This window comes from Aythya fuligula, chromosome 2 (genome assembly GCF_009819795.1).
Source record: "Aythya fuligula isolate bAytFul2 chromosome 2, bAytFul2.pri, whole genome shotgun sequence".
In the NCBI taxonomy this organism is placed as follows: Eukaryota; Metazoa; Chordata; class Aves; order Anseriformes; family Anatidae; genus Aythya; species Aythya fuligula.
Genome location: NC_045560.1, coordinates 23,834,753 through 23,857,435, shown reverse-complemented (window position 1 = coordinate 23,857,435; position 22,683 = coordinate 23,834,753). Strand labels below are relative to the sequence as shown.

Below are 22,683 nucleotides of genomic sequence, written 5' to 3'. Positions count from 1 at the left end.
ATTTATGTCTGATAGTTAAATTATGATCTTTCGTGGGTAAACTGCATTGCAAAGTATAACTACTCAAAGGGAAGAATGTCCGACGAGAAGGTGCTCCTCCCACCAACACAATGAATGCAGGAACTTGTTCCTAATTAAGTCACTGATGGACTAGCATGCCTCAAGTGGGGGCAAAATGACACACTTGTTCAGCTGTGTACAGTATAGCTAGATTCTGAATTTGCTGCATCTATTCCAGAGGCACAGAATCACACTTAACACTTGTCAGAAAACTCAAGTACTCCAACAAGATCCAACCAAGCCATCCTGATGTTAAGCACCGAAGAGAAGCTTGTCTTCACAAAGATGTAGGGCCATCCAGAGACAAGTGAATGAGTTTCATGAGCAGAATGCAGCCTTCTGAAATGTCACTTAACCCTTGCGCAGTGCTTTGATATACTGTTATAGCAAAGTCGGAACCTAGTGAGCTTGCTCCTCTTAGCTGCACTGCATTAAAGATACACAAAGTTACTTATCCATACAGCAACACATGGTTATTTTGGAGACATAGCCACTATCTTGAACATGCAGGTTCTTCACCAGATCTATCCCAATGCTTCAAATTTGTCAAGATTGACTCTAGGGTCTCTTCTAAGGAGAAACAAGCACAAGAAGTGCGTTATTTTGTTTGTCACTTTATTTAATCTGGACTACTCTTGTCAACTGTTTAATTCAAAGAAACTTATTGAAACTGAATTGTGGAGGGGGAAAAGGGTCAACTATCCTATAAAATACCACAGGACTTTAACAAAAACTCTTCTTTCTACAACATTCCTCCTCTTGCAGCTCAAGCATAACACTACATTTTTCCTCCATTCCAGTAAAGAAGTGTATTTTTTGCAAATACTCCCCAGGCAGAGACTTCCCTGCAGAGGCTGTCTGTGTTACTTCTGCATCAACCAAAGGATACGCTGCAGATTCATGAAGGCACTGCCAGACACTGCCAATCAGTTTAAGAGGAGGATGAAAATTATCAGTTTTGAGCGACTCTTCAGACCCCTTGAATCACCTTCTCTGACATTACTGTAATTTGCATAATAAGTGCAGCATAGTTTTAGCATATCTGTCTCTGAATACACAGTGCTATTAACCCTATGAACAAGTCAAATTGAAAACCAAAAGGACTGACAAGCCTAGATAATAAAAGCCTCCTATACAACACATCTGGTCTGACAGTCTCGAGATAGGAGTCTCCTACTGGACCACAGCTTCACTTAAAAACAAACAAAACCCAACAATCAGGCTGAATTCTCCATCATTTTTTTTTTTTTAATAAATTGATTTTAAAAGTTTGTTATCTGCTAGTCAGTCTGTCCTTCTTCAATAACCACGGGTCTGCTAGCCAATTTCAACCAGATTGTTTTGTCGAGTTCAAGAATAAAAATCAGTGCTCTTACTTAGGAAGAGACAGAAAGAACAATTTATTATAATTAATACATTTAAATGCCCACCCCAAGCAAACAACTCATCCAGCACAGTCTCTTGCCAAGCAGGAGAGGCAGCAGAGGAAGAGACAGAGCATAACAGCAACGAGGTCAGGTGTTCAGGTGACAGAAGACACATCAGTAGGAAACTGGGTTTGATTAGTTCTGCTGCTCATAAAGCAGCTTGATTCTTCCATTAATTTTAAAAATAATTAGGAAAAGGGGAAAAAGGAATAAATTTAGACACTGAATATCGAAACAAGATTACCACGTACCATACTTCTTTCGTATTTCATCATGCTTCTGTTTTCTTTCATGTTTCCTGCAACAAATAAAAGCATCAGAACATTCAGACTGCTTTAAGCTGTGAGTAAAATACAATTATAGCTGAAAGACATTACAACATTTTTAGTATACAATTACAAACTTCAAAAAAATCACATTTATCCGTTATGTATTTTGTCTTTAATATTCTCTGTAACTTTTTACTAATCAATAGTATCACTAAATAAAATATATTTCCAAGCATAATGAAATGCATCATTTTTCCTATATAGAAGTAATGTGCCCAGATGTATGCACATTAAAAACAAAAAAGCAAGTAGCAATACTGGAGAATTCTCTGATGCTTTCCAGCTGGGAGTATAATTGTTAATATAGCTGTGAAATCAGTGTGCTTCAGAATCACTATTCAATATAATAATTTTATGAAGATAAAAGCTACTGTATTAACTGTTTTGTTTAAGCAGTACAGCAAGTATAAGTGAAAACTATTAGTTTCTAAAATCCAGAATGGTAACCATGTAGGGAATGAATTAAAATATAGTGCTATTAAAAAAAAGGATGCCTCCAGTTACTTCTTCTAATTATAAGTTTTCAATACTGCATTGCCAAACTTCGATCATTCTCATAAGTTAAGTGTCTGTGAAGTTGATTTCTTCTTCCCCTCCCTTTTGAAAAGGCAAAGGAATGAAGGAATTTTAAATGGAAAAGATTCCATCATTTCTCGGATAAATTATCTTCATTTTAAGGGATCATATATTTTACTAAAAAAAAAAAAAAAAAAAAACAAAGCTCCTACATAACTGTTTCACTAGGATGATCCAGGTTCTTTTTATTTTGCAGAAAGGACAAAATTTGACAAAAGAATATTCCTCTAACATAAAAAACATCAGCTGTTTGTTGTCCCTATAAAAAAAACATCCCAATTAGACAAGTTGTGACTTTCCCCGATTCTAATTTACACATATTCAGCAGAAAGCTGTTAGGCACTGACAGCTTACTTCACCAAAGATTCCATCTGCCCTATGCATATTCTACCTTCAAACAATTCCTACTGCTAATCAGATTCTGTGCGTCCTCAGAAGCAATTATCCTGTTTCCTGTGGATCTGAAGGGTTGAACTGGCCTTTCCCTGCAACTGCACTTCTGGAAGGCTTGCAGATAAAGTGTGATGAGAAAACCAAACAGAGGAGATTGACCCAAAACCTTCTGCTGTTGTTGCCCTGAGATACCTATCCTATTCCTTTCTATCCCACTCTGCTATTTGGGCTCAGGCACCACGGGGCACAGAACAACCTAGCCACACTGAACGAGGAAGAAAAGCAAGGGTGCTGAGAGGACTGAGAGGTTGAAGAGAACAGGGAGAAGTTGGGTTTACCTGCTGATGGTAAGCTTCCTACTTAGGTAGGATTCCTACTTTCTGTACTGCATTAAGACACAACCACGAGGCACAGGATCTCAGGAAGAGAAGAGAAGAAATCTGCATAAAGCAGCCTTCTCTTGTATAAAGCCGATCTTTATTTCTGTATGGTTTTCATGTGACATTACGTGACCTCAAACCAAGTTTTTTCTGGTGGTACTAATGTATTTGACCTTTTTGCATGCTTTAACTCCAATGATGGAGACTCACTGCTGCAGTTTCAATTGAAATCTCAGTGCTTCAGCAATTCATCTGAACCCTCCAAACACAGAAAGCAGCTAAGTATCTGCAGAAGGGTGTTTGAAATCAGTCTGTATAAGCCTTAAATCTCAAAATACTTTGGGATACCACCCCAAGACTATTAAAAAATAAAATAAGATCTAAAACAATGTAATAATTTAAGGCTTTAAGTCTGAAGGGTAAAACCATTAATATTTGGGGAACGTTCAAACTTTGCCAGGCAGCCACTACCGTGTAATAGGATCCATGACAAAATCCGTTCACACTAACCCTTAGGTATACATCAACTGAGCAGAGTCAGACAATTCTGAAGAGTGACTGAATGAGCCACCCGAAGGAGCCTTACTTTTAACATCTTACACTACGATCAACCAGTGTCATCGTACAGTGCCCCCAACTTGGTTCTGTTTCTTAATACTACTGCTATTATTCCTTCTTCAGCATGCAAAATTCTTGGCTTCTACAATTTGCCCTCAGTGTCATAAGCAAAGAATGTATTTTTCCTGATAATAACAATCCATAGTTTTCCGTAATTGGTTATTTGTAAATTAATTGCAATCCTTTATTTCCCCCTCAAACACTGTTCTCCCTTACCACAACCCTACCAAATAATACTCAGCAGTTTCTCATTCAAGACATCGCTGCTGTTCTTTGGTTATCAGCTAGCAAATCATGATTTACAAGTTATACAAATCTAACAAACATACTACATATTTGCAGCTGTAAAACAAGAAAAAGATATACTACTTGATGCCATTTTAAATGATTTTTCTTGTAGATAAAAGTCAAATAAAAGATTAAAGTTACGCAATAAGATAGCAATTTCTCTTCTATACTCATAGCTAAAAACTGAATCCAGATTTCCTTTGCCTCTTGCTCCTCATTAAGTACAAATTCTACATTACAGCAGTGATTTTCAATCTTCATAAAGTATTTTTGTAGAATTCCCATAAATAATGTCAAGGGGCTGAGAACATCAAGTGGGTTTTAAAGATTATCAGAACAACGACATTTTTAATTATTTCAAATAACCTCTTAGAAAATTATCTAGATGTCTACACTGCCGGCAGGAGGTAGGTTGGCCAAGAGCCACAAAGACGAGGGATAAAGTGGTAGAAAACAGACTATTAGACACCAGCTGTCAAGCATCCTTACTGACCACCAATGTGTAGTAGCAGCTATTTTAAGATATTTACTTGTGTTTCTCTTCAACAATGTAATAATATATTTACAGATTCTAGAGACTAACACATTCCTGGACAGTATATGACCACATTCCTTCAAATTTTAAGTTCACAGAATCACTGTGGTTAAGTTTCAAAAGGGACCTCTGGAGGTCATCTGTTCCATCCTGCTGCTCAAGCACGGCCACCTAAAGCAGGCCACCCAGGACTGTGTTCAGACAGCGTATGAAACCTCTAAGGATGAAGACTGCCACAGCCTCTCTGTGCAATCTGTGCCAGTGATCCGTCAAGACTTCCAACAATACCAGACATCAGAAATACACGGAGAGAAAGAGGAGTTCCAGTGGGCAAACTGCTGGCAAAGAGCAGGTCCTTAGCAGCTAGAGAGGATAGACCACATAACACAATACAGCATTTCCTCTGTAGTTTAATGGTCAAGAAAGGCTTGCAAGACTATGTCCTGCAACCTGCTACAAGCGATTCCTTTCAGAAAGACATACAGGAAGAGAGCAGTGGGTAGGCTGAGGTGTTCTAGCCTGCACCTTGTTTCCCCATGACCCTCCTAATCCATCCCTGGGCACATCATAAGCATAAGTTCAGACCATGGGAAATACCCAGGGCTGCAGTTATGTTTCCTCCTGCAATTGGAGCAGTTTGTCTGCTTCAGACAGTCCTGACGCAAGCTAGGGAAGACAGCTACTGCTGCAAAGCTGCGGCAGTCGCTCTGGCAGGGCAGCCTGCTCCCAGAGATGCTTGATCCTTAATTCAAGAACAGATTCAACCTCAGCTCTGTGTTGCACATAGCCCAGCACGTGCACAGCAAACCCTACCCTCCAGAAGCATGGCATTTCCTACAGATTAACTGTATTAAGAATTTGAAGTTGATGTACACATCACAGTGGAAAGGTTATGGTACACAATTATCCCCTGTGCCCCTGGTCATGAGCCATTGCTTTAGAATGAATGCAGGTTAAGTGCTGATTTCGCTCAACATTACATGTTATTTAGGATGGACATTTCAGCACAAGGCACGTGGTTTTGACATACAACAAAATGTTGATATTGCTCGCGGAATTCCTTTTCTTTAGATTAAAGCTCTCTCTTTCTCATTTGTTGTTCTTTATTTCACCCTCACCAATCCAGTTTTCAAGAAATCTAAACTAGTCAGAATGACTCCTATCTAGGAAGGGTAAATAAATGCGGCTACACATCAGCTACATACTGCTGACATTGAAAATTATGCCTATTTGAGGTATTTTGTAAAGGTCATCTCCTGACATTAGACAGTGTGACAAACATTGATCGAGGGACCCAGCTTGTCAAGGTTCTTGAGGAAAAACTAGTATCCATATTGGTACACCTGAAGAAATGTAGCCAATTAGTCTTAGCAAGCTGTGTTGGGATGACTTGGCATTTAAAGAACATCTCATCATACCAACTCTGGAAGTATTCATAGTGTCAGAAAAGTTATCTTGGAGGATATTTTGCTATGATTTTTTAAAACCTTGCACATAATAGTTAATGAAGCACAATAACCACCACACAACTAGATGAGATTATCCCTGAAGATATTATAACTAACAAAATCACAATGCAAGCACAGGCGTGCAAAGCATAGGACCTGTACTGAAAAAAAAAAAAAAATCCAAAGAATACCTACAAAGAAACAGTACAAAAAAATGCAATTTTTTATTTTCAGTGAGCTTGAGAGACAGAGCAATCATACAGCATGCTACATTCTAAAATATCAATTGCTTGACTGTTCAAACAAATGCATAACTTACCTTTTTATGTTAGTGTATTCAGGACATTTTGCCATCATGACTTGTTCCATCAAGCCAGGACATTCTTGCACAGAAATTACATTAGATGCTACCTTCTAAGCATACAATATCACTTGCCTTCATTTCTTTCTCTTCTCCCTACATCTTCAAAATCAACTAGTGAACTGCGAGCAGGCATTAAGCAATCCTACAGGATGGCTTCTGTTTTACTATAACCATTTACGTCTTCCCTACGAGACCCATTTGATTCTCTCTTTAAAAAAATTGAATAGAATTTAGACAAAAGTGCTGCAACAGCAGCATATCATGCCCAGCTGTTAGCTGCGTAAGACACAACACTGAATTTTTCAGATGACTTGTCCAGAACACAGAATGATTCATTTCATGATACTCTGTACCCCAGCTAGGCTCTGGGAATTCCATATTTTTCCTCCTGGTGCCTTTATGCACATCTTACCCAAAACCAATAGAATTCAAGACCAAGAACCAAGCAAAATCCTCTTTCTTTTCCTACCATCTTGTATTTTGTTGTGTGACAGCACCATTATCAGATGTACAGGTGGAAGCTGCTCAACCACAGGATGTAGCAGATTGCTAATAGACAAAGGCCGTCATAAATGTTTGCAGCAAGGCGGCACTGGACACCTGTACTCTCACTGTCTCACATATTTAAAGAGTGATATGAGCTAACAAGAAAACAAGAATAGATGGCTACCTGTGAATTAACACTTCCTGGAATGTTTCACTTGGTGAATGCCTTTTTTTGAGGGCAGGAAACTATCAATGACTAATAGGAAGGACTAGTGCTAAGAGAACTGTACGTGGCAGCATTTCAGGAGAACTACGACCACAGATTGACACATCTGTTTCAAAATGAGGCAAAAGATGACACAACAGAAGGAAAGAAGGATATGAATATATGGAAAAAGCCCTTTTTCCATATATTTATGGAAAAGCACGTGACTAGCATCAAATGGGAGCCAGTCCCATGTTACAATAAATTGTTAAGCTAGTCATCGCTGCTAGATCAGCTGTGAGGGCTGGTCCCATGGACATACACCCTGTTACAGCAGTGTCTCAGATGAGCTTGAGAATTCAGAATTTACTAGAGCAATCACACTGCTGTTGCAACATGCTCCACATTAAGGTGTCAAAAGAAAGGAGTATTTCTGCATGAGAAACTTAATGCTTCCATCCAAAAGTTCCCTGAGTGGAGTCAACTGGAAGCACACCTTTGCCCCTTGCAGTCCCTACTCACGAAAAATGAATCTGAGTTCAGGAGAAAACAGCAACAGCAGCAAAGGAGCTCACCTGCTATACGGCCACCAAGTATTTAGCAAACATAACCAGGAAGCAGCAACTTAGGATCAATTTCCTTTCCAAGTCTCTACAGACTTAGACCCGCACCTGACAGCTCCAAGCCTAGCATTAGTTGGGTTAGGACTCTCCTCTTAACTTGCTGAAGCTAATCCACTGTCAATCTCCAAAATAAAGACTTCAAAAGGAATTATGATTCAAGATGTACATAGGCTAGGTAGGTACCATGTATCACGATCTTACCTATAAGAACTGTTTATCTAAAAAACAATGTAAAAGCCTGAACAGTCACTTGAGAACTAAAGTAATAAAATCCTTCACCTGGAGAGATGCTGTTCTCACCGAACAGCGCTGTACCAGGGATGACTCTGTAGCACCATTACTCTTGGTTATTTCTACACAGCTTTAACAGAAATGGCAACGCGGGACTAAGTCTAAAACGAGACCTGACGCAAAGTTTTCCATTTCCTGAGCAAAATTCACGATATCTAACTCAGAGGCACCTGTTAAGCCATGGAAATGCAGTCTCCTAACCAGGTTTACAAATCTCACATTGAGCCCAGTTCTGTAAAAATCCACTATCATGCCAAAGTTCACAATAGCTATTGGACTTTTTGCTTAGTGCTCTGTGTATTCCTTAGAAGGGCAGAATACTCCTGTATTACCAAGAAGTGGCTATATATCGAGCTGCCAAAACTTACCTCTGAAGAGACTGTAGTCTTCGCTCCTCTCTCTTTCTAGCTAACTGTTCCTCTTCGTCATCTCGTCTACTAGAAGAATAACAAGAGAAGGAAAACAGAAGAGGAGAAAAAAACAAATTTTAGTGCTAGACAGTGTTGACACTTATTTTTGAAAAGTGTTTATAGTCTGATCTGAGACTTCTTCACAGCGATGTATAACTTCATTGCTGTATAATTGAAAAAAAGTACAATTACCCTTTCACAATTTTATTACACCCAAACATTTCACCCACTGTACCATTTCCAATGTGCCATTCCAACTCCACAGGACAATTTAAAGCCTCTGAAGGACACATCGCAGACTTCTCCTGCTTGCCATTTTCCCCACGTGTCACACCCCATTTAGAGTAAGCCTACTACACACACAGTTAAGTTCATTGTTGCACCTTCAAAGATTGATGGTTCATAAGACTTCAGTGCCAGAACTATTTATCTTTCCCAACAACCATCACTATCCAATCCCAAGTTGGCCCCAGGAAAGCGGTCTGCATGAACTGTCTTGGCAGCTGCCTGCCTTGTTATGGAGTAAGCAAGAATTTACCTGAGTGCAACTGCTGCATGACTCTGGGAAACGCTGAGTCTACATGGTAGAGCTGAGCTGTGCAGGTGCAGATATGCTCTACTGAATGCGTGCTCTTAAGCTACATAGCACAGTAAGAGCTGCAACATACAGCCTTTGCCTGCCTTAAGGAAAGGTTTGTGACTTGCTTTTGAGAAAGCTCAGCTTCACTTATTCATCAGAGGTGCCACATGAGAGTTGCAGAACTCTAAAACACGTGCCAAACAATATTTGTCTGCTATTTGTTTCTGACAGAATTAAATGTCAATTCCTCAGGATTTGTGAATGGACACCTGCCATGATTCTCCAGAAATTGTTAATTTTTCAGAACTAAATACACTCTCTGAAGATGTCTGATTTAAATATTTACACTATTAACACACCTGCTAATAGACAGCTCTAGTACCACACATCTGCAACAACCAGCACACAAGTTAAGCAAGAGTGACATCCAGTGGTTAATTACAGCACATGTAATGTTTTAACAGATAAGAACTGTAAACCAAACTCAAATTTTCCATCTGCTCAATCATGTATTTGAACATGTTAGCTGTTTAAATGCAAGCCAGTAATTCAGAACGCACATAAACGTTTCATGTACAAATGTTCTAGTCCCTTCATTTTTGTTTCCACTTGAAGAGTTAAAAAGTCTGGGGGACAAGCGGGTATTAGCAGCAAGAAACAGATGCACCTTTACTAGAAAGGCATCCTTTTGTTTGACTAATTAATTCCCCATTTTTGCATGTCCTGGAAGACCAGCAGCTTTCATTCTTGGGCATCCTTCTGCAAAACTACTTCACTGGAGACGCTGGTATCTTTTAACTATGCAATTGTCTCACTTCATCTTAGTGTTGCAAAATACAAAACCAACAAATCAGCGAAACAATGGTATAGGATTCAAAAAATGTATTTCTTTTCCATAACAAGAAAGCACATAAAATTACACCTGATTCTAGATACTGCAAGGGAATTGAGTTTTTCCTCAAAGTCAGAAAATCTGGAATTAACAACCACTTTTTTTTTTTTAATATCCTGAAGTCATCAATGAGAGTCTGTTTATTACAGTTCTGCAATTAATTATATTGCAAGTACACGGAACCAGACTCAAAATCCAAATGAAGGATAAAAAATAATGAACTGAAACAATGCATCAATAGTCCTAGGATTTCTGTGGTAGGGATGGAACCAGGTGAGCCAACTACATCATTAATGTGGGCATTAATGCTTCTAAATATTCCTTGTTCAAGAAAAACGAACGAGTTTGTCATCTGAATGCTAATAAATTCTTACAGCTTGTAAATTCTCCAAAGGAACACTAATGCTTCTGCCAAACAAGGTTATACCTGAGAGATGAGAAGATAGATCAAAAACAATAAAGCAGATCTTATACTACCCTTTTACAAATTTTCCTTTTTCTAATTTTTAAAAGTATAAAGTTGTTGGTGTTTTGTTTTGGTTTTGTTCTCTGTGGAAGAAGAGTTCCCAGACCTAAGGAATCAGAAAGCAAAAGAATTCCTGCTGGGAATGAGTGGGTTGAGAGCCAGTAATATCTCAGGTTTCAGCGTAATAATACATTCTGGGTCTTCCTGAAATAATCTGGACCCCACTTTGACAAGACCTTTACAGCTTTTAAGTGTCAGAAGATTAAGCTTGACACCTCTGGAGCCCTGACATAAACCAACTCTCAACTACCCCTCTATATTTAGAATTAGATGTTACAGCAGTGATTGACGACTTAGCTAGTAACACTGAGGTCTGACACAAATCTCTTTTTGTGCAGGAATCAAGCTCTGTTTGTTGGCATGTCAGCCACTGGAACCAATACAGCTCTTCTGAGAGGAAGTTGGCAGATCTTACAAAAAATCTAAAACAGTCTTCGAGGCTTATCAGCACAGGGCTAAAGAGCCACCAATTTTTGCACTAGGATGGATTTGCACTAAGATGAACCAATCTACCAGGAAAACAGGTACATGCATCTTCCTCACGGAAAAGAGAAGGGAATTACAATTTTTTTTTCTTTTTTTTTGACAATTTTTTTTTCTTTTCCTTGAAAGCCAGTGTACCATTTTTCAGTGGCTTGAAAAAAGCCACTGCATGACTGCATAAATTATAAAAAAAAAAAAAAAGAATCCAACAAGAAAAATGAATTAGAAGTACTTGAAATAGTGCCAAAATCATTTCAGACCAAGAAATAAGGCCCGCATTTTGTTCACATGAGAAGTGCTGAAGCATGAAGGGTACAGAGCTAGCTGAAATTACCCTGCCCAAAAGCCTAGAACTTCACCAATGCAGAGGAGAACATTGTGCTGTAGCAATAAACATAGCTTTTCAGGTGTTTTGTTATGAAATAAGCACTGATAACTTCAGATGGCAGCACTGAGCCTGTGTTTAAGCTGCTCATCAACTGTTTCACCCCCACTTTGAGGGACATCAGCCAATCAAATAAGTACACCAGTAGAAAAGTTTTACAAGTCCTCCAAGATCTAAAAGACATTTAATTTTTGCAGTATTACTTTACTTGAAAATAAGTCAGTCCTCCTTAGTATCTTAGAGCAAAGAATTATCATCTTACATTTAGAATATTTCATTGACCAGGCAAACACACTTAGATACTGATAGCGTGCTGACAGACCCTGAAGCGAACTTTGAAGCATGACCACCAAACACTAGGATGTTGCTCTGTTACATGTTCCCCACCTTTTTGCTGTACCATGAGCTTGCCTTAAAAGAAGTCATCCATTCTGTTATCACAAGAAACAAGTATTTATTTAGCCATACAAATATTTCATGTCTGGTCTTAACAAGGAAATATAAAACATAGAATTGTAAAGCAATAGCTTATTTAAAAAACATGTCTGTAATTCTGCCCCTAACATCACTTCACCATCCTTCCAGCATCATTTTCAGAATCACTCATGTCACTAAACCCCTCCTTTCTGTTGTCTTTTTCAAACAAATACAAAGTTATCATAACTAACTGCCAAATTAAAAGACTTAGTATGTTGGAAAGTAGAATGGCAGGTTGGCAGGTAGGGGAAACCAGCACCCAAAGTTAGTAAAGGAAACAAATAAATACACAAATAAATACCTCTTGGAACGCTTTCTGCAGTAACAGCAGTAACAGCAACAGACGGCTATGGACACCAGAATGAGTCCAGCTATTACAGCTATGGCAATGATCAAAGCCTCAAAGTTTACTGAAAGATATGAATACATTCAACTTGTTAGACTCCAGCATTAACATTTACCTTTCCAATAATTATTCCACTCTTTCCCAAACCCCTCCCATTTTTTTATTAGCTTTATGTACAAAAATCCCAAGTCACAACTCTGTGTAATCACCCCAATTAAAACTCAGCATATCATTAGAATTTAGGTACTATGCATGATCTGCACCGAGAAAACAGTAAAACAAGCTGCTCTTTACATACAAGAAGTTATTAAACATTCATTCTGTAACACTTTGTATTACATAAGTCTTCTGGTGAAGTTCCACAGTTTTGTCCCCCAGTTGCTACCTCAGCCTCTGTACAGGGTGAACAAAAAGTCATGTAGGTGCAGCATTACTGTGTATACACTACAGGCAGCAGGGAGAGAAAGAGCAAAATCAAATGATATGACAGTATCAGGCAGGGGATTTGAAGGAGCCCAACAACAAAAAAAACCACTCCACACTACCTAAGTCATTTCCTACATCCAAAGAGCAATTAACACATGGACAGGAGTTATTATTTTAACAGCATACATGTATGCTCTAACAACTATATCTGGTCTAAATTGAGACAGGACTGCATTCATAAAAGAAGTCAGAAATCTGTAGTTCTGGAGAACACATCCAGAGAAGCAAACAAACACAGAAAACATAAGCAAAGCAATGGACACAGCTCTGGGGAGCTATTTAAAGGGCGTAAAATGAAGTGACTAAGGGAGGTTCTAGCAACAGAGATTAAAAACAGAAATACCTCCACCCCACACTCTCTTGCTATTTCAAAGCATGATGGGGTGGCAGCAAAGCTTCACTTCTCCCCTCTGAATTCTGCCAAAATTCAGCAGCCTTATGCTGCCATAAAAAGCAGCTGCACATGCTACTTCTAGCTTTTACTGCTTTGGGGTACTAGTGATGAGCAACTCAAATTCAGAAAATGACTTTTTCTGAAAAAGTCTGCCCTCTCTGACCACATGCATAAGCGAGAGTTACTTCTCCACTGACCTCACCAACTTGTGTCTAACTGACACGCATCTTTCACAGATCTTGCGAAAGATTAGATCCCAGCCTCGAAGATGGTACGATGGACAACCTACCAGTTTTCTAGTAGTTTCTTTTAACAGTCAAATCACACTGAAGCACAGCATATGACTTGGAGAGTATTCCCCAGTTTGATCCTGCAGTCATTGAATTTGGTTCTGTATCTACCTCTTGCATTCTAAAAACACCTTTAAGACCTACCTTTTCTCAGTAGTAATACATTAACCAAGTCTCCTCTCAACATCTTTTTTTTTTGTAGGGAGACTGATTACACCCTATAAGAAACTGTGAATCATTGTTCCAGCTTTTAAATCATGATTTGTCATCCTCACATGAACCCTCTCTTTCTCAACATCCTTTAAAAATACTGACAGAAGAACCACGCAAAGTTTTCAAGTATTATCATAACAGTGCCGCACACAAATAAAAGATGAACTCCTATTCACGAGCAGCAATCTGTAGTGTTAGCAACCTTTTTACTGCACCACGTCAACAACTTCACTGTTTATTCCCCTAAACCATGATGGCTCATTCCACAAGCAAGAGACATTCAGATTTAGATACCCCAAATCCCGCTATAGCTTTATGAGCCCACAACTACTTCATGAGCCCTGCCAATAAGACCATCCTCGATAATAAAACTCAAGTCATTTTTATGTGATATATGACAACACGCAGCCAAATCGAGTAGCATGCAATTCTATTAACAATAAAGAATTATTGTATGTATACTCTAAACACTAAAACAGCTTTAAAATTTTATCTCATTTTCTTGTGTACTGCTTACATATAATGTACACAGTTTAAGATAGAAGCCTCAACATATTGCGGGCCCCAAACAATATGAATTTTGATTAAAGAAAAAAAAAGTTCTGCTAGTGTTTTACAAAGATCTTTCAAAATAATTCAATATAAAAAAAATAATCATGGGATGTAAGCATACAGAAAAGGTTGGATGCTCTAACTGTAGATTCCTTTACTTTACATATACAAAATTAAATGCAATCTTAATTTGTTTCATAATCCTTGCCTAGAATCAGTTACAATACTTCCCCAGTAGTTTGTGCTCTTTATTTACATTATGGATTCCTCAGAACAGGACACATAACAATCATTATTTGTCTGGGGTGACAAACATGAACGTGATAAAGTATATTTGTAGTGTCCCAAACCTAATGAACAGCTTAAAGCAGATTAAAGCATCAAAGCAACTATGAAGATGCATAAACTCCAACTTACAACTTCAATTTTGTTCCATAGAAAAATGTTGTAAACATTTCATAGAATCACAGAATGCTTTGGGCTGGAAGCAACCTTAAGGATCACTGAGTTCCATCCCTCTCCCCGCCATGGGCAGGGACACCTCTCACCAGAGCAGGTTGCTCAAAGCCTCATCCAACGTGGCCTGGAACCCAGGGGTGGGCTATCCACAGCTTCTCTGGGCAAATTTTTGCTTGTGCACTGTAATTTACTGGCTATGGTTTATAATACAGTTTAATATATAGTTCCTGAACCTACACATTTTCATATGAAAACATTTCACCACATTACTTCTCTCATTCTGTTACTCCTCTAAGTTATAAGCAACTAAATTTGTTCGGTGTTCTAAATATGGTTTCATCTCCATTAAGAAAATAAAGTATACTATTTATATTTTTAATTGCCATTTAATTGAAGCAAAAAGTAATTTGAAGTTACTAAGTGCACAATAAAGTTGTCAGTATCCAGTCTGCTTTCCTGTCTCAGCTATTTCTTTGCTTATCGTTTATGAAAAACAAAGCAATTAAGCTAATTTGTATTATTTTGCTTCCATACCTTTTTTTTTCTTCACTGCTGGTTAACAATCTTTCAACATGTCTTATTCCATATAAAATTGCAACTGGAAGCCAGTCGTTTGTTTTTGAATTTTGAGAGCTGCAATATTCAACACTATTGCTGCAATAGTTGCAGCAACACTGAGCCAATGCCTGGCTCTTCATTTTATTCACAGAAAGGAAAAAATAAGCCCAGCACCCTCATGGGAAATTAAGTTTCCTACTATACCTGAAGAGGATACTCTCAATAAGACTATATGCTGCTGCATAGGATATGTAAAAATATATTAAGGAAATGCAAATTTGTCTGTAAATTTTATTGGTTGGTTTATTTATTTACACTCTTTTTCTGCTGAGAATGTCCTTCAATACAATGTTTTCATTCTGTGTTTAAGCTACATTGAATCTAGAAACATAATCCATATCCAAGCCAGAAATCCCTTCTCTAACAAAAGTAAACTGATAAGAGCACCCTTTCTGTCTGTAAAGAAGTGCGATCACTGCTTTGCAAAAGGACACAGCACAGATGTCTTCCTCTACGGGCTAGGATGGAGTTAACTCCCTTCCTAGCAGCCCATATGGCTTTTGGATCTGTGGCTACAGCAGCACTGGTAACACACCAGTGTTTTGGCTACCGATGCACAGTGCTTGCTCAACATCAAGGCTGCTCTTTTTCTGACTTTGCTCCCCCTGCAGTGAATAGGTTGGTGGTGGGCAAAACACCGAGAGCAGGGCACTGCTGGAACATCTGACCTGAAGTGACCACAGGGATATTCTATACTGTGCAATGCCACAGTCAGCAATAAAAAAAATGAGGTAGAGGAAGAAGATGTCAGCAGCAGGTGGATAGGCAGGAGGTGTTCTGTTTTCCATGGTGTCTACTTTTTAGAGACTGGCTGGGCATCAGTCTGCCTGTGGGAGGTGGTGAGCAATTTACTTTGCTTATCTCCCTGCTAGCCTCCCACCCCAAATCATAACTACTGCTTTCCCCCAACCCTCCAACCAAGTTATCAGTAAGTGGTAGTTGCATTTTAGACTAAACATACTCAAATCTCTCTCTCTACAGCAAAAGTAAAATTAGTACCTACTCCAGCAAACTCCCCATCGAGCATTTGAGAGTGAGCATAATGAAGATGATGGAAGAATGCTTCTTACAGGATAATCGATACAGGTGTTGTTGGTGTAACACCAAAGGCACTGTGAAAAAAAAAGAAAAATTATTGATCTTCAGAAAACAGTTTACAATCTAGTGCTCCTCTCCACAGAAAATATTTTTAAGTATGTACAATATCATATAGATGCATTGATAGCACTTAGTAACATGAAACCTACAAAAGTTTGGTACAATTCCAAAGTAAGCCCAATTTGAATTTTGTACCTTTAGGTAATAAATATTAATAAATATATACACTAACCTGAAAATATCTGTGGACAATCCAAGGTACTCAGTGCACAAACGGCTTTGGGTTTAGAATTACTGAAGTTAACAAAAATTACAATACCCCAAACCCAACCATTCAAAATTTTAAAGCCAGCAGTATCTCTGAGGAATACAAAACACACTTAGAATCTTACTTCAGCCCTATATTTGGCTACCAACAGAAATAAAGCCATAAAGAACTTTTACAGTTCTACAGAAATTTTTGCAGTAAGATAAAAAAAAAAATACAACGCATTAATAAGTTCTAGATAAGAGTAAAAGGAATCCTTGACAGAATGGGGTTTTGTAGGATTCATTACAGACAAAGCTCATGCAGAAACTGTGCTTTATCTAACCAGACTATCAAGAACATCTCTCACACATCCTCAGTTGCATAAAAAGAGTTATCTTGCTCTCAAGAGTTACAAAATGTTAAATACAAAAGAACCCCTTTATAGTGGATTCTGTTCTCTTGCAAAGAGCGAGGAAAGGAGCAAAACCAATGTATTCACATGCTGTAGCTGGTAGACTGAGACACAGACATTGTTAAAATGTGTCTAACAATGTTAGCTCAGACCATGCTTATTTTTGTTGGCCTGGCTATTTAATAACAAAAACTAGCAGCTCAAAAATAACAATACTAATAGACTGGAAGTCACTGTTAAACTTGGTTTGAATGCAGTGGTCACCCTGTGTCCAGTAGGAGGCTGTACCAGATGACCTCACAATATTCACCGTCAGTAGCACCCTGCATAAAAGGCCAGCTGTATCCCTGTAACAGAGACTTCTACAGACAACTCTATTAGAAAGGTCCGTAGCCCTACAGGTAATAGCTGATGCTGCTACTAACCAGTGCAGAGGTTGAAGTAAGGAAATATTTCAGTTGACTTATTCCTGACACTAAAAATTGATCCAATTATCAAAATTGACTTTAAAAAAGCCTAAACACCCAGGGGCAAAACATTTCCTTAACTTTGATTCCTCTCTACACAACCCACAAAGGCAGGCTAAAAATATCTTATTTAAAAGCAAATCAAATGAAGCAGAGTATCACACAAAGCGAAAAATCTCAAGACATTAAGCAATAGCTATTTGCACATTAAAGTAGTATTTCAGGATTCTAAAGCTCTTACCAAAACCTTTATATGTTATTCCTTACAAAACAGTACCTTAAAGATAAAATCAAACACAACAGCATCTCCATAAAAGTACCAAGCGCTCAGAACTTCTTGATAAAAAACACAAGAAAGTTGGTATCAATCAACTCTAAGGACCAACCCAATTATAATTAAAAAAAAATCTGATCTTTTGAATCTTTGAATCAAAATTCTATTTAACTGAACTAAATGGTAACATTTTATGGTTTGCTTGGAATTACTTTTATCTATTCACCAAAAGTTTAATTTTAATTTTTATCTGCTGCTACTGTCTACATTATCATCAGTTGATAATTTCATCTACTGAGGCAGTTAAGGTAATTTCAGCAATCCTTTGTTTTCATATTGCTTACACAAATGCTAATGGCTTTATTTATAGCCTTTTTTTCTTTAAATGTATGCATGAATTGTCTGAATCAAGTCTAGAGTTACCTCCTCAAGGTTAACACTGATGCTATTGCAGCAGTTGCCCTGAGTCATCCGTCATTCAGCCATCAGAACAAGCCTGGACTCTGTCGCTGGTTTGACAGATTCTGAGAATAATGTATCTGTAACTCTGTTAGCATCTTCAGTGCACACCTGAAGGATTTATTCTGCTCACAAGGTGAGCACGCAGTTCTCAGGTTAATAAAAGCAGTGCTCATAACGCCAGTCACAGCACCTACAGGCATCAGCTGCAGCACCTATTTGGAGTGACAGGCACACCAGTGGTAGTGACGAACATTTAACCTTTAATAACACACATTTCATGTTTCCTAGTTTGTGTTTTTGAGGATTAAGAGTTCTTTACGGTATGCCAGGCTTATGATGACAAATAGAGGTCTAGCAGCACATAGTCAATGGCTACATCACAACACAATTTGCATTTTTCCCTTAAAGTCCTGCGGTAACTTACACATAACTTCAAGACTCCTGCAGCATTTAATTTTCAGTGACATCTGAAGTTAGAATTTGAAACACTCTCACTGTAAACATAGGAGTTTTCTTCTGCACTGCAGTGACAGACACATTTGGATACTTATCACAACCCTTATTGTGTAGCTATAAGGTTTTGAGCAAAGGGCATGGCATACGATTCCATTGATTTAAATATCTAGGTTACCACAATCTCATTGGAAATCTGAACACATTGCTACAAAAAGCAGTGATCTAGCACAACAGTCCGAAGCACTCAGTCTCACGTAGTCAGAGAGGACAGTGTCTGAACAGCTACAAAGCACTGACCAGTCTGCCTCAACTGAACACAGTGCTAGTGCTCAGGGCATCTCTAGAAAACGGCATTTCTAGCTTGCCTACTTGAATTTGTCAGCTCTCATATTCTGGATACAAGAAATTCAAGGCATTTCATCCATATAGGATTCAGTTCATCCAGCCCTCATAGAGGATGGAAATTTAACCAATGCTGCTTGAAAAATGAATCCAAACCAGTAGCAGCAACTTTCTCTACTACACTGTGCAAGCACTGAGCACTCATGGAAAGGGGAAGCCTAAGTACTGCTTGGTCACTCCTCTCCAGAGAAATACCCTGAGCAACCAAATCATGGGCCACTCTGTAACCCTGGGAGACAGGAAGCACAGTGGCTCCAAGGGGAAGAAGGACATCAGACAGACAATTTTTACCAACTGAAGGCAGACAAGAGCCAACTGATCCGGATTTCCTGTTATTAAGGGTAGTTCAACTAGCTTCATCATTTTAAGAGAACTCAAAAAAAGAAACAACCAGCCAAATAAAACCCAACAACTCAATATAAAATTAAGTGGAAAAAAAAATCACCACATTCTTATCAGTCAAAAAAACAAGATATTTAAAATCTTACCGAAACATTTTTTAGACATTCTTCACAGGACCTATGGGACAACTCTGAACAGGCTGGAGAAAAAAAAAAACACACACAGGTATAATTTACTTTTATTCAGTAATGTCAAACATTTAACGAAATATTTAGGGTCCCCCCACTACTAGGTATGTGCAATAATTTTGATTAAGTAATGAAAGCTCAGTATTTTCATTCCAGAACTGTAGCAAACAGAGATAAAAAGCAGTCAGGTTTGACCTCTGAAATAGAAAACAATTTATGCTTTTGGAATTGAAGGTACAGGTAAGCCATCTCATCGAGAGAGGATTGTTACTTTAAGGACAACATGGGAAACACAACCCAAGAGCCTCCCGGTATCTCTGCTGAAGTTCTCACAGTTCAACATCACCAGTGATTTAGGTTACATTTTCAGTAACTGAACCACCAAATGAAGTAATGTAACATCCCTTAGATCCTTATCAAAAAGCTTTTCACCTTGTTTATCTTCAACTGCCTTCTTACGGACATATATCACATAGTCTATAAGAGTAATATAACCAAAAGTCTGGGGCTCAAAATATAAAAAGAATAAAATCAGACTTTGATTTACGTACTCCGTTACAAAATGTTATATTACCATGAGTAACCAGGAAAAAAGTGTATAATTGTGCTTTATGTATTTCTCCAGGTCCCTTAGCTTACAAGGCACACAAGTCTTCCACCAGTCAGTGTCCGCTTCAAGAGCAGAACATCAGAAAAAAAAAAAAAAAAAACACCTCTCAAACTGAGAACACACTCAGGCCCTCCAATGCACCTTGCAAAAGCAATACGGGTACCAGCATATTAAACAAAAGCAACCTGGACGTGTTTGGACTCAAACATAGAAAGCTGACAGACTCCCTCTAATATTTCAAGGGACTACTGTGATGTCTTTATCGGGGGGGGAAAAAAAAAAAGCATAAGCCACAGCACCGCTACCAACAATCACTCGCACTATATTTTAGCCAACATTTGTTGAACAATCATTCCTTCTATTTTAACATAACGTCAACATTAAGTATCTAAGATGAAATTTCCCTTTATCCCTTTATTTAATTTTTACATGCCCACCTTGGTTTACCAAGTGTCGTAATTATTTCAATAAGCTACATCAGTTTTGCTAAAGCAGCTCCATTAATGTAATGCACCTTGCAGAGTCAGCCACAGCTTCACGAGGATTATATTCTCACAAGGAGATAGGAAAAAGCTAGTACTGTTCCTACATTTTTAGGAAATTACCAGAATCCAGCCCACATGTACAGGAATTGTAGTATGTTAATTATAACTAATTATGTTTTCAGTAACTGGAGCACCCGTTGTAAAATGACGACCTGTGTGAGCTCACCTTCTAGGAGGTGTCCTCAAGGACCAGCGTAACACAGCTCCAGCACAAGGCTGGTCTTTCACAAAATACAGGTAAAACCTAACAGCACAGACAATAAAGCCCTGTTTATAGAACAGCCCCTTTCCAATAGGCATGGAGGTAGCACACAGAGATTTTTTTTTATTGTGTTTTTTATTTATGTAAGGAAGACAGGGCTTTAAACCATCCACTGTACAGTAAGGACTGCCACATAACCTTAGGATCAGTGACCCTTTGGGGAGGGAGCTCCCTACTACGCCTCTAAAACCAGCACAACCACTCAGTCAGAAACCCTTCCACACCTACACCAAGGCTGTTCTTAGGCAGTTTGTGTTAATTTGCTCCCTGCCCACAGTCTCAGCTTAAACCCTTCTTATCTCCCATGGGCAAACTTCCAGGAAGTTTGAAAAAATAAGTTTTTCACTTAATCTGATTGCTCATTTCATTTCTTAAAAGTCCCTTGAATCCTTCCGTACAATATGGATTTGTAATTCTATATAATATGATCCTTTTCCATACCAGCAACAAACTTTGTGTCACGAGCAACCTCCCAACCTCACACAGAAATAAAAACGCCCAAGAAGTTCAATCCTAGGGCACCCCTAAGCAGACTGACTGCCAAGGCAACCCGATTTTTGGCTCAAACCAAACTCCTCAGCTTGGCTGATGTCCCACACAGCTATTAGAAAGAAACTGATTAGCTTCCAGTTGCCAGCAGGTCCCTTCCTCTCCAATAGCTGAGAGAGGCTGACTGCTCCCTTTCTCTTCTGCCTCAAGTCAGCTGTCCCAAAACCTGGAGATTTCTTATCACTCGTAAGCCTTACCCTCAAAGAATGGAGCCCCCGCAAGCTGGGCTCTAAGAGTACTGGTCAAGGTCCATCTGCAATACCCTAATTTAATGCAAGTACTGTACCTTTCTGGTCACATCTATTAAAGGCAAACAAACTGAAGATCCCCCCACACGCACCCCGAGCAGCAGGGCAGCGCTGAGCACCCCCCGACCCCCTCGGGGCGGGCTGCCCGACCCGAGGCGGCGGAGGGCAGCAGCCTGGGGGGCTCCTGCTTGGGCTGGGAGCCCCCGGATGGAGAAAAGAGAAAAACCCCGAGCCCCGCGGCTCCCCCATGCCTTGTGGCCGTCCTTACCCTGCACCGGCGGGGTGGCGGTGGTGAAGGCGGCGGCCGCCATCCCGGCGCAGCCCCACACCAGCGCCAAGGCCGGCAGCCAGCAGCGCCCCGCCGCCATGGCGCGGCCCCGCGCCCACCGGGAGCCGCCGGTGATGGCGGGGAAAGGGCGGTCCTGAGGGCGGCGCTGAGGCGGCCGGGCCGAGCCGGAGAAGGAAGGGGAGAGGCCGGGGGAAGGATGTCGCCTTCCGTGAGGCGTGGTGCCTTCCGCCGGGGGGCTCCTTGTCTTCCTCCCGGCAGCTCCCCGATCGTGCTGCCGGCGATGAGCCGCGCACCTGGCGCCTCTGTGGGCTGCGGCTTGAAAGGCTCACAGCATTCGTTGATGCGTATTTCTGATACGCCAGGCTTTGGGTTTAATTAATTAATTAAGTTGTTTTTTCCGGAATGACCCGTTGCTCCTGCCTCCTGCTGTCACGTTGCTGCGAGGAGCCAACGAGAACAGGCGTTGCCCCGAGTCAGGGTTGGCCGGAGAAGGGAATAAAGTTGTTGAGGGAAATACGAAAATTTGCTGTGGCCTTCTCATTTTAAGCTATTAACGAGTTGTTAGTTTTCACTGGTGACTCCTGGGGTCTTACAGATGCTTGTAGTGCTCATTAAAGTGTGTTAGGGTCCAGAAAATACCCGGATGGGGCTGTGAGATAGGAGATGGGGATGAAGGAGATGCAACCCAAACTCTC

The 22,683-nt window shown here is 39.6% G+C and overlaps 1 protein-coding gene across 2 annotated transcripts in view; it reads right to left on the bottom strand.

Moving 5' to 3' along the window:
- Positions 1–22,173, bottom strand: part of LOC116486051 (pituitary tumor-transforming gene 1 protein-interacting protein-like) — a 28,415-nt gene extending 6,242 nt beyond the window's left edge. The window contains exons 1-6 of one of the 2 annotated variants that reach the window (XM_032181976.1): positions 21,968–22,173; positions 19,444–19,496; positions 16,138–16,246; positions 12,078–12,186; positions 8,392–8,457; positions 1,739–1,785 (exon numbers count right to left, since the gene is read on the bottom strand). In XM_032181976.1, coding sequence (XP_032037867.1) covers positions 1,739–1,785; positions 8,392–8,457; positions 12,078–12,186; positions 16,138–16,246; positions 19,444–19,496; positions 21,968–22,067 — 484 coding nt within the window. In that variant the 5' untranslated portion in view covers positions 22,068–22,173. Of the gene's footprint in view, positions 1–1,738; positions 1,786–8,391; positions 8,461–12,077; positions 12,187–16,137; positions 16,247–19,443; positions 19,497–21,967 lie in introns of both variants that reach the window. The other variant, XM_032181975.1, reaches the window with a different exon arrangement.
- Positions 22,174–22,683: the final 510 nt, after the last annotated feature.